This window comes from Plectropomus leopardus, chromosome 8, assembly GCF_008729295.1.
Source record: "Plectropomus leopardus isolate mb chromosome 8, YSFRI_Pleo_2.0, whole genome shotgun sequence".
Taxonomy (NCBI): domain Eukaryota; kingdom Metazoa; phylum Chordata; class Actinopteri; order Perciformes; family Serranidae; genus Plectropomus; species Plectropomus leopardus.
This window is the reverse complement of record NC_056470.1, coordinates 21,038,330-21,058,606: the sequence shown is the minus strand read 5'-3', so window position 1 is coordinate 21,058,606 and position 20,277 is coordinate 21,038,330. Positions and strand designations below refer to the sequence as shown.

Here is a 20,277-nt window from a genome sequence, read left to right as displayed (position 1 = left end):
GTAGGACAGGCAGAAGCGTTTGGTTTTTTGCATTTATTTTTGACAAAATTACCCTACTTCTGGTAAAATTGTGTCTCTCCCGTTAACTTGACGCAGCTCTTGGCTCCAGTAGGAGCGCCTGTTCTCGGCCTCTTAAAGAAGCAGACCTGCTGCCCTACTAATTAGCTGACTTCTCAACATAAGCATCATAACACAAAGTTAACTTTGTTATCCTTATTTGTGATTTTTCTTTGACCATTTAACTAAATAGAGACCAAATAAAAGTGAAAATAGAAAATAATACAGAGAAATAAACTGTTTTTGAGACACATAATTGGAAATTGGACTATGACCCCTGACCTGACAGGTCACTGTTGATTATGTCTCTGAAAGGATTATGTGTCTCTTTGTATACTGAGGGGACGAGCTTGTTGAATCCTTTTTCCACACATATAAAAAAGGACAAGCATGGACAAAAAAGACAAGGTTGATGTTTTATTCTGAAAACTACAAAGCTCAAAACAATATGCATCCAACCAATTTAGGAGTGATAAATAATCATAGAGAGAAATATTAATGACAAAAGTTAGAATATCCATTCACATTTGAAAACTAAAGAGGACACTTTCTGATTCATCACAGCAATACAAACAGCACACTACAATGATAGACTTCTGTGATCATTTTGGCAAAATCCACATCCCCCTTAGGAAACGTCTCAGTTTGAAGGAACAGTCTCTTTTAGCTCTGGTACACAAAACATAATGCTGTACTTCAGCTGGAACCGAGAGGAATGTCACCATTGTAAAACTGTGGAAACGGACACACACATTGCATATGAGCAGTGAAGAGCTTCTTGTTGACAATGCATACAGCACACAATTTTATAAAACACTGAATTATAGTTACTGAAAATGACAAAAAATATATACATCCCTGAAATAAACAGCAAAATTAAACTAAATGGAAAAAAGATGACATTCTGTGTGCTAATAATTATATGAGCATAGTGCCAGGTTTCTATTCTTCACACTGTCTGTCATTTTATTGTACCAATCTTTCACACAATACCACAAATTGAAATTCATCCTATTATCTCTCATGTTGCTCCTCACAGTCTCCCGTACAAACATTTGTTAATTCATTATTCTATGAGAATATAGAATGTCTCAATAAGTCTGATGGCTTACAAATCTCAGTACAGTCGTGTTTGACAAAAGATAATACTAATGTGTTCATAGGTGTTTGATCATGGGCAGATAGCTGCAGCTACATACACACTACTGTCATTTTCTTAAAAGAGAGGTGCCCTTTGGCAGCTTGGTCGAATGGTTCAGGAGTTATTCTCTTATATTAAATTACCAATTCATATATACATATACAGCACATCTGTTAAATTGCGGTCACAGCTTCCTCCTTCACAGTCCTGCAGTAACCACACAGTGGAATTATTTGACATCAACTACAAACCATCTCTACAATCAAAGGCATGTTTATAAAAGGTGAAACATTAAGTGCGTTTAAAACTCGTAGTCCTTTTCAGCCATGTCAATCGCCCAGGCAAACTTCTCTCTCTGTGTTTTATTGTAGATCTTCTCAATGGAAACAGACCATTTCTTGCACCTGGAGAGGAGGAAAGATAGACCATTTACACTGAAGCTGTACTTCAACCTTTTTTTATACACTGTATAAGTCATTACTTTATGATTATATCCTGTTAGACATTTGCGTGAAATTTTGTCATAACTGACAAAGAGATACAGACAAAGAGATACAGACAAAGACAGATGTACAGGGGCGGGGACACAGAGACACAGAGAGAAAGAATTATAGAGATGGACTGAAAAAGAAGATGCCCCAAACCTCATGAACTTGATGTTTTGGGTGTTCTTACAGATAAAACTCCCAACATTGGTAAGTAACGGATGAAACTAACAGTCTCTCTCACTGGTTAGCAGTAGTCAGGCTGTCTTACTTTTTGCTCTTGTCATCATGGGAACTTTACATTACTTTATGATTATATCCTGTTAGACATTTGAGTGAAATCTTGTCATAACTAACATGTATTCTAGACTTGTAGCCAAAAACTTATTTTGTGAGGTCACATTGACCTTGACCTTCGACCAACAAAATCTAATCACTTCATCATCGAGTCCAAGTGAACATTTGTGCCAAATTTGAAGAAATTCCCTCAAAGCGTTCCTGAGATACTTTGTTCACAAGAATGGGATGGACAACTCAAAACATAATGTCTCTCACAACCATCACTGGCATGGAGGCATAAAAATGACTGAAAGCTCATCCACTCACTGGCGGCAACACTGCTCACTATTTATTATGTAGGGAATTCAGAAAGTGGTAGTTAGTTGGTTGTCAACACGAAATCTAAAACTATTTGGCGCATGTGCAATGCATTAATGTTGCTGGGACTTCATGAGTAACAATAGCTCATTTACTGCTTTTCATTTTGTTTTACTGTATTAGTATAATGTCTTCTATAATATATTTAAAACTCTGATTCAGTCATATCATAGGGTCCTAGCATAGACCTTTGCTGTGGCAGACACTTGTCATAGGTAAAACAACGGCTTTATTTCATTAAGTGTCCCAGTAAGCCAGTGAGCCAGCGTTCATAATACCAAGACACTGAAACTAGCTTATCTTAATGGAATGCACTTGTTAAAGGTCTCACATTGTATACAGCACTAACTCATGTGCAATACTTTGAGCTATATAATGTATACAATGGTACTGTGCATGTATGTGAATAGGTCTCCTTTAATGTTATCATTAACACCTGTGCTTTACCTGCGATAACCAAAATGTCTGCAGCAAAAAGGCCTGTTTACATTTTACTAATAGGAGGGCATTCTGAATGCTTTGGTCTAGACACACTTGGCCTGAGCTTTTCTCGATTCTTTTCTCGAGCCTGACTGGACAGACCATCAATCATCACTCTCTCGCCACTGTCCTGTAAACCAAAGTTCCCGGGGAGGAGCAGGGACTACAAGCAACTTCTCTGTCTTAAAATGCAGAGGGCAGGTTCAGTGGGACACATAAACACCACTACTCATATTCAGTGGCCCATATATTGCAGAAGTAAACCCAGAAGCTTAAAACATTTTCTTTGCATATAAGCCAAGCGAGCAATTCAATTCAAAAACTAAAGAAGGCGCCATCTTGGCATCTGGTATCTACTGTAGGTATTATTAAAATCTATGTGTAAAGTTTATGAGTCGAGCATCAGCTCGAGGGCGGGGCCAGCAAAAGAATTTTATTATACATCTATGATCACACAGCGCAAAAGCAGTACCGATTATTTGGGTTATTCTATGCACTAGTTAAAATTTTTTTAGCATTGTGCGTCACTGAGCAACTTTCAATGATGCAACCTTCAACTATGTATCCAGTTCTCTTTATACATCCATGAACTAACTAGAAAAGTAAATCGCTCTTATTTAGAATTATTTACATCACTAATGTGACGAGGTTACTGATACGCCAGCCCCACTAGCAATCAACCCAGTTCGACTTGATGTTTTCATCTCTGTTACACATATTCACACATGCCACCACAGCGAAGATGTAGGTTCCCATGCACCACCCTACAAGGGGGGACCCCGTCCCTTATGCCTTACAATCAGGGAAAACACGGAGCATTCCTGTATCCATTGTGCTTGAGGAGGAGGCTCTCCATAAATAGCTGTGGGGCACTGGTTAGGGAGGGCTGACGACTGTTCCCCCTCTCTGCAGCCTGGCCCTCCGTTCAGCCACAGACAGCTCCTCATTGACTTCCCACATGGAGGAAGGAGTGCTGTTTGGGGACGCTCCCTGGCTTTCAGAAACAAACCCCATTGTTCCTCACACTCACACGCTTTTCTTCCTCTTATTTTCCTTCTGCAGCCGTTAGCTTTTTACTTGTGCTGCTCCTTTTCCTACAATGCAAGAAGCATTTCCTGCCTTTCTGTCACCAAGGTAGATATGCACCCTGTACACCCACCCACCCAGAGAAAGCTGGCCCGTTAAACAGTAGGCGGCTTACTCACTTAATGTCACAGTTTTTTTTTTGTTTTTTTTTACTGTGTAACACCTGCAATCAAATAACAGTTTTAGCTTATAAACAGGAGGAATCAGCTTCTGCTGTGCCACATAAATACCATGCCACAGAGATGCGTGGATCCAGGTAGTTGAGCTTGGAGGTGCCCAGAGCAATCTGCTTGTTCTCCTCTCTGTCTGTGGCCTGAACCTGGAGCTTCATCAGCTGCTCCTCTATCCTCTGGACAGCTTTACGCTTAACCTCCACAGCCCTGAGAGAGACACCAAGACAGACAGAGGGAGGATGACAAAGACATACAGAGAAAGACAGATGTATAAGGGCAGGGACACAGAGACACAGAGAGAAAGAATTATAGAGATGGACTGAAAAAGCAGATGCCCCAAACCTCATGAACTTGATGTGTTGGGTGTTTTTACAGATAATGGGTAAGTAACGGATGAAACTAACAGTCTCTCTCACTGGTTAGCAGTAGTCAGGCTGTCTTACTTTTTGCTCTTGTCATCATGGGAACTCTTGTGATCAGTCTTGGCAGCCTTCAGTTGCTTCCTGGCTGCTGACAGTTGATTCTGTTTCTCGTCAATCTGCAATCACAACAAACATATGCTGAGCGAAGTAGATCATCAACATCACATAGAGATAAAATATCTTTCACTATGACATTTTTATTTTATTTTATTCAATGCAACTCAGGTAATGTCGCTTGTTCAGGGACAACAAAGCAGAAGAAGGGGGAACATGGGGGTTTACCTTGGTCTGAAGGTTTTGCATGGACTTCTCGAATGTTTTGGGTGGAGCTCTCTGATGGTTACAGAGGATGGCCACCGCCCGGTTGGCACGGTTGTATGACAGGATTTTAGCAGGGAAGCTGTCATCAGCTAGAGACCAGACAATGACACAACCACAACAAAGTAGCAGAAGTAGTTTACAATTTGCATGATCCTCAACCTCCCATTTAATATTTAACTGATTTCATTGAATTCATTTTTTTCCTTTTTATTTTCTGTATAATTTATTTACTTTTTTTGGGTGGATGTGGATTGCACATGTGTTACATCTTCAGTAATTGTACTTAGATTTTGTTTAGATGTCCAGTTTTTCGTTTTTCTTTGTTTGTCTGTTTGTGTATTTGTGCATACATGTTTATGTGCATGTCCTTACTGACACTCATTACTGACCCCAATTTTTGAAGTGATTATGCATTTAAAGGCACAATAAAAAATGTGCAGTAAATTACAGGTACAGTATTTGTTCATGTAATTTCACACAATCTGTCTAAAAATATACTCTGAGAAGGCTTCTAATGTTAATATTTATAGGGTTCAAAGCCCCACCTCCTTCATCTCTTTTTCTACAACCCCTGATGTAAACTGATTTTGGCACTTTCACCTGTGCCCCATACTTTTGCTTAGCCACTATCACAGCGACTGTCATCACCTGTTGCTATATATTTCAGCAAACTGGGACTGTTTTTGACAGCTTGACATTACAAGATTACAGCTACAGTATGCTAAGATAACATGTTTTACCTGTTCTTTGATTGTATTTGTGGAGATGATGGGGCACTTTTATTCACATAAATCTGTCCCTGTCAAGTGTATTATATACTACATGAATTAATGTTCTTGGTAAATGTTTTACCACAAATCCTTTGAAGTATTACTCTGTGGTAGAGGAGCTAGAGGGGGTAGTTTTATTTACATACAGTTTTGCTTTATTATCTGTCCTTATTAGATATAAACTCCTAAGAGATCCAATTCATACAGACTAAACTGTTGAAGAGACTCATTGTTAATAAAACCACATTCCTATCAATTTTACACCTCAGATTTACCTACATATATCAACTTTATGGGGCGGCTGTGGCTCAGTAGGTAGAGTGGCTCGTCCACTTATCGACCCCCGGCTCTACCGGCAGATACCGGAGTGTGGATGTGACAAGTGCTCTGTCAGCACTTTGAGTGTTCAAATGACTGTGCAAGTCCATTTACAGTTTAACTTATTGATTGGATTTCATTGGGTTTTTTTGGAGTTGACTTAGGTGCATGCTGATAAACAATATGATTGTTATTCGGGTCCGTCATTCCTGAAAGATTCATCAGTATCAACCATCTGAATTTACAGCAATGTAAAAACCTTTTCCTATTATACTTTTAGAGAATTCTCAAACATTTATAGCTTGTTAATTCATCTTTCAGACTTCCATAGACAAAATAAAATGACCTCATGTAATAGCCTTAACACCATGCAGTCCCACAATGTTATCTTGTGCTACTCAGTTTGAGAATTATGTAGCAAGTTGTGTCAAATCATCTTACCAGTTTTAGTTCATAAAAAAGTGAAAAAACAATTGTTTGTTGTATTTGTTTGACTTGACACTGCAGAATTTCAAACTATCTAGTCCAGTTTTGTTGGAATTACAGGAAATATTGAGTCATATAGAGTGATTAAGAGTATTAGCTGTGTGGGTGTCATTCAGCTGTCTGAAGCTGCTGCTACTCACGGCAGGTGAGTTCCTTGAGCTGCTGCTGCAGGGTGATGGAGGCGTTGTAGGTGCGAAAGACCTTGGCTGTCAGGCCGTCCATCAGCTCCTGTAAGTGCTTATTCAGAATAGAAGTCTGTAGGAGACACAGAGAAGAGAGGAAAAGAGTGGGGAGAAGAAGAAGAAACAGAGTTATACAAGTGTTACAACTAGAAATTTAAACATATAACTTAGAAGCCCTGGAGGCAGATATTCATGTTTGAGTTTCTTACATTCAGTCTGTCAAAGAGGTCATCCTCAGGCTGTTTGTTCTCCAGGAACAGCTGCAGATTTTTAAAGACCTAATAGGAAATCAACACATTTATCGAGCAAGAAATCACTTTCAGACTAACATTGTTGATGCAAGTACAATCCCATTACTGCCACATGGGTGTGCTATTCTATTTCTTGTTCATGTTGACAAGAGCAAATGGTTCATCACAGGTGCATTTGTTTGTATGTACTTCTACATGGAAGTAGGGACGAAGAGAGGAAGAGGAGACAGTGCCCACGTGTGTTGAAGAATTTGTGACTTAAAACCAAACATGAGTAGCGTGTGTCTGTGTGCATGTGTGCACTCCAGTAATTGCAGGAAATAGACCTCCCTCTGAGGCAGAGCTGACGGAAAGCTTTTAGTGCCCGGTCACCTGTCTGTGCAAACATCCTACTCTACGTTGCAACTTCTTATCTCATTACGACTAATTCAGTACACACTCAACCTCACCCTTCACCCTCTATTTATCTACGACTATTTATTTATACATTTTAGTCTGTTTCACAGTTTTACTATTCCATATATCATGTTAGTATTTTTAAAATATTTATTTATTATTTTACTTATTTTCTGTTATCCTGTCATTTACCTATTATTTACAGTTTGAGTTATTTATCTTTTATAATTACTGTTATCATTATTTATTTTTTACCTTTCTATTTATTTATGGTAGCATTTCCTAAGTTCTTGGTTTTAATGAGTACTCCTTTTTTTTTTTTTAGCTCTTTACTTAATTACAAAATCTTGTTTTTACTCGTGTGTATGAAGCACTTTGTGTTATAGTCTGTTTGTATGAAAAGTGCTATACAAATAAAGTCTTATTAATTGACTGATTGATGAAACCACATAAAATCTCTTGTGATTTAATATATGTGCCACATGATATCTCTCTTCAGTTATCTTCTCTCCCTTTATCTCACATTACTGTCTCCATTCTTACCCTCTTCTCCACGGGGATCTTGTTGTAGTAGCGGATGGAGTCCTTTCCCAAGAAGTCAAACTCGACCACGTACTCCTGTTCATCCAGCTTGGGGTACAGTTTGATGTGCTCCACCCGCAGCGAGCAGCAGCCCACCGTGTCCGCTGTCTCACCTTCCTCCTTTTCATTACCCGCCCTCAGTGCAAGCTACAGGGAAAACAGGATAACACATCGTGATTATCATCAAGATTTGAGAGTGTAACACTTTCTCAGGATTTTTTCTCTTCACCCTTTAAAAGCTGAGCAATTTGGTTTGACTTCTTTAAAAAAAATGGGTAGGAAACAATGCGCAACTTTAAAAGACATGGCCCAATAATTAGCAAGAAATTTGTGTTAAAAAAAGTAACAAGAAAATTACCTCAAGATAAGCAATATAAATGATAAAATGTGGCCAAACTGGAAAAAATTATAAATAACATAATTTGAAATATATGGTTATAATAATTATACATATGGTTTTCTGGACATTTTCCCTAGCATTTTTACATTTTCCTCTTTTTAAAACTAATTTTCAGTTCATTTTCTTGTTACCTTTTACATATTTCTTTCAAATTGTGGGACATTTGTTGCCAAGTTAGTCACTGTCCTTTTCCTCGTGTTTTTGAAAGAAGTTGAACCAATTTGCTTAGGTTTAAAGGGTTAAAATAACTTGTAAAAGGCATTCCAACATAGCACAAGAACACTGATGTCAATGCAGGTTTCAAAGGGGTTCACTTGGTTTACCTACAACAGTGGGAGGCCTTGTGGTTAACAGAAATGATAAAATAGGGTCTGTAGTAAGATTAAAGGTTTCAATTTCGGCATTTCCAGGGGAACCTTACTCTGGGGGGGGGGGTTCCTTCTACATCCTGTGCTTTTTTTCCATAGGCATCGCCAGTTAGAGTCAAAGACATGAGGCTGTGTATAATAATTTTGTTTTTTTGTGCTTTATCATTACAGTTTTACAGCAGTTCTCCTCACCTTGTCTATGAAATAAAGTGCCACGGCTCTCTGCCTGATCCTCATCTCTTTTGACTTCCAGTCGTCTCTATACTGGGTACGGATGCGATCCACACACTTCTTCAACCGTCGAGCAGTCTCATATTTCTGCCAGTCCTTCTCCCCCTTCACGCGCACACACAGACAAACACAAAAACCTGTTAATTTAGAAGGGTAACAGACAGATAATTTTAATTAAATCAAGGGATAACTGGTGAAATATTGAAGTTAAGGATTAGACTGGGTTTTAGGCTTGAAGTTAATGTCAGGTACCTTGATCCTTGAGCTAGGATTCAACATGATGTACTTGATGGAGCCCTGGATGTTCTCTGTCCAAGATGCCAGCCAGGTCACCTTATTATCATGGCGGACTTCCTTCCATTTTGACCCTGAGGGAGGTTTAGGGTGCTTGGAGTCCCTACAATAAGAGTTTTATTATTAACATAACATGACGTGTTTGAGTTTCTAAGTGTGTGCCGATTAAGGTGCTTTCCTCACAGGAACAATATACAATACTTATTACAGATTAACTTTACATAGTAAACACTACAGCTGTGAGACAAAAGTATACAGACAAATGTGAAAGCAAAACAAACCCCATTATGACCAGCATGTGGGTGTCAACATGTCCTCACCGGGTTTTGTTACTGTTTGCACACACAGAGTACTCTGACAGGAAGACTACCTTTGACACAGTGCCGGCATGTGTGTAAGTGCGTGCCAGCAATACATCTGCCATACTGTACATACCGCTTGCAGCACGTACATCGTTTTGCTCATCTGCCTGTGATGGCAACTAAATGCTACAAATCATCACTTCCCACACACATGCACAAACACCACCTGAGGCATGGAGTGACAGCGATAAAAAGAAAATGATTTTCCGTGGTCTATAAATAAATCTAGCTGTAACAACATGGCAGTTAGAGGATGCAAGGGTAGATAAAAGGGAAAGAAAATGAAGAAAAAAACAAACTGGTTGAATAGAGAGAAAAAGAGCAGGACAAAAAATGTGACGTTTGTCTCTGTTTGTTTCACTTTGATGGACTAATAGCTTCCACAAGAAAATACATTCTGTTTTCAAAGCACACATAATCCCTGCTCGTCCTTAAAATTCATGCATTATCCCACTATGTATTTACATATAACTTCACCTACAGTGGTTTCACACAGCCACCTTGTGGCAAAAACTCAAAACTGGACATACTGTACTACTGACGTAAGTGTTGTGTGTTCTTTCTAGGGATCCAAAAACTAAACTAAAATAACAAAACCAATGCTAAAATGTTACTAGAATTACGGATTTGAGGTTGTATTCCGCCCAAACCAGTCAATTTGCAGTTACATGATATATAAATCTATTTCTGTCCAGACTCATGTAACCATGACAGCTGACAATGTTTCAAATATGGATGTTGCTGCAAGAAGCTATAAATTCTAAAATGTGATGCTTCACAAACATCTCCAGCACAGCAGATCTCTACAATCAGCAGTTTAAAGGTGGACGGCCACGATCAGTGTCACTGATTCCAACCAAATGTCTCCCCTTCAGTTGCTGAGTTATGATGTTGAATAATGGCCAGAAAAGTGAAGGTGAACTGTGACCTTTTTGGTATAAAATGGCAACACTTTATAATTTTATTCTATTAGACATTTGTGTGTATGAATTCTTGAGTTATGGCCAAAAACATTTTGTTTGAGGTCACAGTGACCTCTAGCTTTCACTACCAAATTTTAATCAATTAATCCATGCGTCCAGATGGTAATTCCCCCCAGGTGTTCTTGAGATATCGTGTTCACAAGAATGACATGGACAAGGTCAGAATGAGAACCTTTAACTACCAAAATCTCATCGGTTCTTCATGAGTCCAAGAGGACGTTCGAGCCAAATACGAGGAAATTCCTTGGAGCCCTTCCTGAGATATCAGGCATGAGACAGACGAGGTCACAGTTACCTTGAAGTTTGACCGCCAAATTACTGTCAGTTTATTCTTAGGTCAAAGTGGACATTTGAAGAAATTCCCTCAAGAGGTTGTTAAGATATCGTTTTTCCAAGTATCACACAAAGGAACAGCCCAAAAACATTATGCCTCCAGCTGAGGCTAGTGCCGATGCAGACGCAAAAAATCTATGGCAGTGAGGACGGTGATAACGGTGGTGGTAAGATTACCCACTTGCTACAGTTAATAATGATGTCTTCGGGTCTGATGCGCCGTTTGAGCATGCCCATCTTCGGATGATCCCCTCGTCCTCGGAACAGGCCGGGCGGCTCAATGCGGAAGTTTCCGATCCTCTCCTTGTGGTTGTCCATGATGCAGAAGCCGTATTCCTGGAGGAGTCTTTCATTTTCCTCCTTGATTTTCTACAAAGTGAATGAAAACATGAAATTTGCAAACATTCATAGCATTATATTGATTTGTTTGTAATGCATTTCACTTTGTAAATACAAACTTTTGACAGCTGTGCATTTTATTAATTTTGTATTACTGCTTAGTCTCGAAATTTTGATCAATTATGCTATCTTCTTTTTACCTTTTTTTTCTTTTTATGAATTATTTTAGTTATTTAACAGAGGAGGTATCTCCATAAGCCATTTTTGGTTTCTAACCACTAATGCATGGTGTTTAAATTCTTTTTCTGTCTTTTCTATGCATGTGTAAGTGCAAATAAACTAAGCTAAACTTAACTAAAAATATAGCGAGAGATTTCATGATTTCTCCAGGGCTGGGGGAGTCTTCATGAATGCAAGCCTACCTGTTTCTCTTCTTTTGACATCTGTTTCCTCGCTTCTGATTGGGTCTTGAAGTACTCATTCATCTCACTGAAGTTGCACTTATTCAGGTCAGTGATCTTTGACTTCTCCTCTGATGTCATTTCCTTAAATAAAAGAGAAGACATCTGAATCATGCCCAACTTAAACACTTGAATATTACACCGTCTGCAGACTCTGGCTCGAGACTCTTGAATATGTTTTATCTTCTCACCTTCCTCCAGTCCTTAAAAAAGTTCTTTCTGAAAATGTCCTTGGTGGTGTACTCGTGATCCAACATCTTGGCAAAAAATGTAGCTACCTCCTCAGCAGGAGCGCTAAGTTTCATAGGCTTACCTACAATTACAGAAACATTATATTGTATGTCTGGCAAAAAAAAAAATCCTAATACATTACAACTTGTTTTTTTATACAGAAAACTCACCATCGTAGTAAAATTTGACTTTATCAGGCATGGGTTCATATGGTGGTGCAAACACTGGACCCTTGTGCTCAAGGAATCGCCATTTGGAGCCATCAGTAGATCTCTCCTCCTCCCACCTAATCATCACAACAAACAACAAAATACAACCCACGAGAGAAAACACAAATAACGTATTTAATTCTCAGGGGCCGTTTACATCAGTTAACTTCCCTTGTTGCATAATTTTCAGAGGAAAAGGACAATTTGTGTCCCAAATGACCTTACCATTTCCACTTCTCCTGTTCTTCTTTTTTGGATTCCTTTCCCTCTGTTACCTTTTTGTCTTTTGTTTTCTTTTTGGGCTTGATGTCCTGAAACAAGTGAGGAGAACAGAATATCTGCGGAGAGCACAAACAGTGGACGACATAACAATCTATCAAATTATCAAAATAATGATACAAAAAACTAGAAAGAACCTCTTCCTCCTCTTCATAGTCATGTTTCCTCTTCTTGACCTTTTTGTCATGCTCTGTCTTGACTTTTTTGGGCTTGTATTCAATTCTGTAAACAGATTTATTTATAATCCAACTGGATCACAGATTACAGAATAGATAGTGACAGAAAATGAAGCTCAAAGTAGAGATCTGGTTTAAATTGAATGATACCCACTCTTCATCATTACTCTCTCGTTTGGAGGTCTTGTTGTGTTGCGGAGAAGGGTAGAAGCCATTGTCTTCTTCAGGCTCGCTCTTAATGGCAGCAGGGCTTGAATCTCTAAGTTGAAGACATTGAACTGCATATTAGTAAAAGCAATATACCATTAATCGCAAGTAATCAATGGCTTTGCTTGAAATAAATATCTTCCAAAATGAGAGATGGCCAGAACTGTTCTATAATTACTTTAATTTCACATGGGACACAACACAGTAATGCAGTTTACCTTACATATCCATTTTTTTTCTCCTTTTTCAGCTTGTCTACATGGGATGATTTGATCTGTAAGAAAAAAATGACACATATATTAGCATATCCCTCTATTCTTTTGATATGTACTATAACCACTCTCTCAGTTTTAAATGTGTGTAGAATTTAGTGGCATCTAGCAGCAAGGTTGTAGAAGTGAATCTTCTCCTGTGTGCCAAGCGTGAAGGAAAACCACGGTAGCCAAACCCAAAACATGACTGGCTCAATCCAGAGTCGGTGTACCACAACATTGGGGACTCAGTGGGAGAGAACCTGCTCCATATGAAGATTTAAACTGCTCATTTTAAAACCATGTTTGCACCAAAAACTTTCAATATAGTACCCTTAGAACCTTGCATAATCTACACGGAAATGAACCTAAACCGTTGATCTGATTTGTGTGTCCACAGTAACAGACAGTACTCTCATCATGTATGCTGGGTTGTTACCAAATGGTAATAAACGCCTCGCTGCTACATCCAGCTCTTGCTGTATTTCCTTTTCACTGACGATGCAGAGGGATGTCTGCAACTTGCTGATTGTACACGGAACGGGACTGCGTGACATTTTCAAAACTACAAATACTGCCATGCTGTTGCAAGCCTCCGTTCACCAGTCAAGTTGTACTTAGGGTTTACATCAATGTCTGAAAATATGGACGCTTCACACACGTAAGTTTTATACAATAATCCAAAACTTTTGAAAATTGAAACACAAAAATAATTGTTGTAACGTGTAACAAACTGAACTGAAATGGACTGCCTGGTGGAAACGAGGCATGAAGTAACAAAAACACATCAATTCTTATTTTCAGGTGATTATAAACTAATAAAACATAGTAATGAATATTCCCAGCAATTTATGTCATAGATATCCCTAAATCGATTTGCTCATAGAGTTCTTGACAGGTAATCAGGACTATCTTTGTTAGTTTTAGTTTTATAATTTGTTATTATGTGATCATGTGAAAATAAATCTTGTTAAGTTAATGTCACAAAATAAAAATGCTGTCATGATGAGAAACATAGTATTCACACTAGAGGCCTGTACAGCTTTTCATAAAAGGCAGACTGATTGCCCATTAACAGACCTTTTCCTCTCTCCTCTTCTCTTTGTCCTTGTCTTTGTCTTTGTGTTTTTCCCTGTGCTTGTCTGAGCTGCCGTCGCTGTGCTTCAGCTTCTCTTTGTCTTTGTGTTTCTTCTCAGAGTGGTCCCTGTGTTCACTGGAACACAGAAGCCACAGAGGTCAGACATCAAGTGCAAAAGGGTCAAAAATAGGCCAGACACACAGACGCAAAAGATGTAATCGACAAAAAAATGTCACCATTTTTAACCAACAATGACATTGGCGTGGACAACTGCCAGTAAAAGTGGCCAAAATTGTGACTCTCCTAACATCGTACAGCCCACAAGTATTTCAATCAGACAAACAAGAAAGCATAACCACTGCCCCACAAGGGTTCAAATTACAAACGCTCTGCAGATGTCATTCATGAAAGTGGATTTCAGAGAGCCCTTGTGATGCATGTTTACTGATTTAACATGGCAGGGTTAAATTAGTTCAATCACATACCAGAACCCTGAATGATTCTTTCATGTTCTTGTTTGTGTGTTTGCATTTTTTATGTTTCATACTGAAAGAATCTGTATCCAAATGCATGGACTTTGTCATTATACCCTCTCACTGAAGATTCAGATATAAAAGCTAAAACCACCAGGTCATAACAGAATTCATACTGGAGAATATGTACATGTCAGGAGGTGAGAAGATAAAGGTAACACTGGAAGGTCATCATTTCAGGACCTGTGCACTCCTGCACTGGTCAGTTCATAAGCAAAAACATATTTCACCAAAGAAATGGAAGGAATATGCAGATATCCTACCTGCTGCCGTACTTAACTTTCTCTCGCTCCCTCTCTTTCTTGTGGTCTTTGTGTCTGTGTTCCTTGTCTTTGTGCTTGTCTTTATGTCTGTGGGTGTCTGCGATACAAAGCAGAGATCAAACTTGTTTAGCAAAATTAGAAAGAAGAAGAAAGTCTGAAAACAAAAAGTCTGAAAGTAAAAATATTTTGCCAGAAAATGACTTTGATAGAACTTTAAGTCATCAATAAGAATATTATTTTAGTAAAAGTCTTAAAGTATCTGATGTCTACTTTACTTAAGTATCAAAAGTAAGTTTATGCTATTAAATGTACTTAAGTATTGAAAGTAAAGGTACAAGTAAATGCAGTTGATAAAAAAGGAAGTTGTCAAGTTTTTTGTAAAAAAAAGATGTTTTTTTCTTTGTGGCCTTCACCACCTTAAAAATGGAGCATACATTACTTTTGAAGAAAAACTAGGTCTTTTTTACAACCTAAAAGGTTTTAAAGAACAAAATCCAGTTTTTCCTTCTCTCCCACTCCTTCATTTGTCAATGTGTCCTCTCTTCTATTCCTTCCCTCCGTCTCTATTTTGTCGTAAATAATTAAGATGCTTAGGGGAAATGTATTGGAGCAAAAGTATACATTTTATTTAGGAAATGTAGTGGAAAAAAAAATAAAAGTGAAACTTGACCAAAATATAAAAACTCAAAGTAGACACTCCCAAAAAATACTTAAGCACTGTAACAAAGCACTTTTACTTTGTTAAATTATACCACTGTATTTAAATATTTATTTTGCATTTCATCCTACTTTTAAAACATGGTATCTACAGGTAACAGATACTAAAGAAGCAGGATGAGTGTTTCTGGTACTTCACCAACTACCTAGAAGCATGGAAAAGGAAAATGTATCAAAAAAGGTCAAATTTCAGCAACACTTGTAGTATTTAGAACATCTTTAATGCCTTTATTGCCATAAGCCGAAACCCGTTTGTCTTGCAATAAAGCTGTCCTAAATACCACAAGTGCTGCTGGAGTTTCAATCTCTTTTGATACAGATATCTGACACTTACCTACAATGCTATTTAAAAAACCTTTTAAATTTATGGTTAAACCAAATTTATGGTGGATTTTTGGACAAATTATTTTCTTATTCAAGCTTTGTAGGTGAGTACAATTGTAAGTAGTATAGATGTAGTCTCCTGACCTGTGTAGGAGTATGATTATTAGACTGCGTTACGTTAATCTACGTTTTGTTAGGTAAGTGCAAGGATAAAGTAAAAAGGCAGTATTAGGTTCAGTGGTGGGTTTAAAGATTTCAAAAATTACAAATGTGATTGTCATACAGAAGAGCTTAATAAATTAAGACAAAAATAAACTAAGAGATGGATAAATAAAATTTGATAAAATAAAGCAATACAGATCACTAAAATTCCAATTTTGGGCTCTAAACGCTTTGAAGCCTGAGAAAAATGGCTTTATCTCTTTTAAAAACATAAGAAGGAAATGAGCAATGAAAGAAGAAATTACGCAAAAAATTAGCCAGAAATGAGTAAAAAGTACAAGATTACAAGATTACATTACATTACCAGAATTAGGAACAAAACTTAAAAAAGCAAGCAAAACTTGGAAAAAATGCTTAAAGAACCTTAAAATAATTCTGTAACATAATTTTAAACATGTAATTATGATAATTATAAATATGTGTTTAATAGTTTGAAATCAACCCTTTGAAATAACATCTAATCTTATTATCTCCGAAACCCAAGCACATTGGTTTCTTTCAAAAACAAGGGGTCAGAGGCAATGACCTGCTTGGCAAGAAATGTCCCACAAATTGCAAAAGGTGACAAAGAAAATTACCTGAAAATTAGACTTGAAAAAAGGGGACAGTTGTTAGACAAACATCAAAAGAAAAAAAAAACAACAGAAAAATGTCCAGAAAACAATATTAATAATCATTTGTTTAAAATTATGTAACAGAAAAAAACATACATGTTCCTTAATTTTCTGCACTTTTTCCTGGTCATTTGGTCTTGTTTGTTTTAATTTTTACTTTTCTTTTTATGTTCAGGTAATTTTCTTGTAACTTTTTATTGTATTTTTTATTTTGTATTTTTTGAGCCATGTGTTGTTAAGTTGGTTTCAAAGCATTAATTAAAAAAATATGAGATTGGACTTGAGAGGAAAGGTAATTTTCACACTCTCTGTGCAGCCAGTCTAATGATTAGACTGTAACAATTATTTTTACACCACTCTTCATATTAAAATGTTTCCTGCTGAGTTGAATTTCCCTCAAGGTAGACCTGGTTTGGCTTGATCATCACCTTGTGGCTTCCTGTTGTCATGGCAGTTTAAAATGATCTGCTATATGAAATAGTAACACACATCCCTATTAAAAATCAGTTCTCACAGACTGCTTTGTTTTCCATCACATCAGGCAGCAAATTCTCTCAACTCTCAACTTTACAGTTTGGTGATGTCAGGTAATTTGAGACATATTATGGTAAATTACTAAGAAAAGCACCTAAAAGTCTGCAGGCTACTTTAGAACTTGTTGTGGTTTACTGCTATATCTCTATGAAGGAAATACGTTGTTAGGTAAAATCATTTAAAAACTTTGGACCTTTAAACATGTCGAGAACCCCGACCTCACTCTGAGGACACATTCAGGTAAAGTGAGTCATATTTGTTTGTTTTTTTAAATGATTAAACAAATTAACAGTTCAGTCATTAATTCATTGAATCATAACCTGCGGGTATTCATTTAAAAAGATTTTTCCGCCATGCTTTCCTTGTTGTTTTTTGGTACCTGTTTCCTTGATGCCAGTTTGTCTACAATAGACATGTACCAGTCAAACAGTTTTGGTTTATTCTAGACTATTGTGGCTGACGTGGACTCATAGCATCATATTTACTGTTTTTAATAACAAAAATACTTGAAATGTCTGAAATTTAAAAGAGTGGCACGCAACAGCATAGCTCGTGATTTTTTGGCAACAGGTAGCCAAAAAAATCATGCTGGTTTTACTTTAGAACAATGTCCTATTTAAATGCATTAAATCTGGCACCTTATTTACCCTTAAAAACTTTATTCTTTAACTTTTCAGATTAATCACGAACTATGATGAGAAAAAAATCATAGTAGGTCTAGTTGTTAGTATGGATGCATAAAACCGTCGGTACATCATCTGAATCTGCAGATATTGGGTTTAAAATGCAAATTCTGAATTGACCAATGTGCTGATTTCTGCCAGAGGACAAATCAATGTGCATACAACCACTGTTGTTGTTATACCCTTATTACATTAGCTGCAATACTCTTATTACCAACATGTGAAAATCTGCAAAAGGACTCCCGCACAGTGTCTAACTTGCAAATATCACTTTAAATAAAATAAAAGTGATAGCATATTGCAAATAAGACACTGGACGGGACTCCTTTTGCAGCTTTTTGATTGATCTGTCCCTCTCCACCTGTCTCATCTGTGTTCTTTTGTTCGACAACATGTGAAAATCAACATGCCACATGGCTTTCCTCTCACGCTCTGGGACCAGTGGATTTTTGGCTCTTTGCTTTGCTCATCCTGGTTATCAAAAACAATCAAAATGATTGTTTCATGTCAAGCACATTTGTAGCATAACTCAAGAACATGTTCAGTGTCCAGCTACTAACATTTAAAGGGTCCAAGATGTAAAACCTTATTTGTCCCACTTTACCTGATGTCCCACCTTACCTGACTTCACCCTAACAGATACTCTTGTAAAGACTATTAATTTGTGCAAAAAAGGGCTGCTCAAAGCATATGCTTTCAATAATGAAGTGCAACTTTTCTTTTCTGTGACTTAAAGTTTTAAACTGCGTGTAATCCCTGTTGGCAGTGCAGATAAATGAGTCCAGCAGTGGGATGGAGGCAGAGAGCGGCTGGTGCTGAGATACGGGCAGGGAGAGGCGATAAGCTCCCCGCTCTCGCCTCCATATCACGGCAGACAGTTGGCTCTATGATCGGCGCCCTGGCTGCTTCATACTGAAAAAGAAAATGGCGCAGAGACTAAGTCCTCAGCCCCAATTTTGCCACTTTCGGCTCCAAATTTCGCCGTAATTGCACGTACATATCATCAAACTGAAGCATGCAAAATAAACACGATGCCAGGTGCTCTGGGAATACCCCGGCAGATTAAAAACCCGAGGGTCGCAAGTGTGCATTTCAGACCCTTTTTTTGAACAATAGCCGCAAGAGAGTGGAGGAGAAGGGACTTAGTCTCTGGGACGCCATTTCTGTCCTTTAAAAACTAACAGTAGACAGATCACGATTACGACTGTAAATCGGACACAATATGAATAAAAATCCTCATCAGAGGACCTACCGCTTCCTTTCGATCCGGAATTGACCTACAAGTGGTGGAAAAAAAAGATTTTAATATATCAAATTTGAAAATGCCGGTAGCTCGGTTATTCAAGTTTCAATTTGCATACAAATGTATCCTAAAAACACACAAATATTGTTACATTAAAATGCAAATACTACACATCATTTCAAACTTTTCACTACGACGAGAAACTGTTTAACTTTAACGTTATCTCTTGACCGTTATTTCATATCATGACGATTAATACTCGTCAGTTATGTCAGTTATTTACAAATAATTGACACAAACTGAATTTAAAAAAAACAAACAAAACTGAATTATTGACCAAGAAGTACCTGAGAGTCTCCGTGTCCATAATCCCCGCTCATGGTCAGGTTGTTTTTGTTTCTGGAGCAGGTGAAGTTGTCACACTGGACAGCTGTTCAGGATGCGAGGCTCAGGGAACCTCAACTGACACACTGGAATGGAGTACCACCGTTTACCGACTGCGCATGCGCACACCGACCTGAAAGCCGAGAAAATACTGTGCGTGCACCCTACCTGTATCAAAAGTCAGTTACGTCAATGTGGACACTTTATCCTTTCAATAACACTCATTATTATTTTATTACATTGATACAGGACACATGCACGCGGAGCAGAGATACTCAACTTGCTTTGCTTGGGGGTCACTTTTGCAAAATGACAGGGGGCCAGGGGCCAGTTACAGCAGCCCTATACACTTTTCTCGGATTTGAATACATTTCTAGGATTTTAGGATATTTCTAGGATTTTTGGACATTTCTAGGGACTTAGGACATTTCTAGGATTTTAGGATGCTTCTAGGATTTTTGGACATTTCTAGGATTTTAGGATGTTTCTAAGATTTTAGCACATTTTTAGGATTTTAGGACACTTCTAGGATTTTAGGACATTTCTAAGATTTTGGAACATTTCTAGATTTTCAAGACATTTCTCAGATTTAGAGATAATTCTAGGATTTTAGGACATTTATAAGACTTTAGATTTTTTATTTTATTTTAGATTTTAACACATTTCTGTTATTTTAGGACAATTCTAGATTTTTTTTTTGTCTAGGGATTTCAGACATTTCTAAGATTTTGGGACAATTCTATGATTATAG

The 20,277-nt window shown here is 37.7% G+C and overlaps 1 protein-coding gene across 1 annotated transcript; it reads right to left on the bottom strand.

The window, feature by feature from the left end:
• Positions 1–1,476: 1,476 nt before the first annotated feature.
• Positions 1,477–19,607, bottom strand: top1b (DNA topoisomerase Ib). The gene is made up of 21 exons (XM_042491373.1): positions 19,490–19,607; positions 19,152–19,176; positions 14,806–14,902; positions 14,012–14,144; positions 12,899–12,954; positions 12,628–12,732; positions 12,435–12,519; positions 12,244–12,329; positions 11,980–12,095; positions 11,770–11,891; positions 11,540–11,662; positions 10,960–11,147; positions 9,059–9,203; positions 8,768–8,911; positions 7,769–7,954; positions 6,788–6,856; positions 6,537–6,651; positions 4,784–4,911; positions 4,523–4,617; positions 4,137–4,286; positions 1,477–1,602 (listed from the first exon to the last, which is right to left on the bottom strand). The coding sequence occupies exons 1-21, from the start codon at positions 19,520–19,522 to the stop codon at positions 1,500–1,502; spliced, it is 2,304 nt and encodes a 767-aa protein (XP_042347307.1). The 5' UTR covers positions 19,523–19,607; the 3' UTR covers positions 1,477–1,499.
• Between the last annotated feature and the right edge of the window lie 670 nt (positions 19,608–20,277).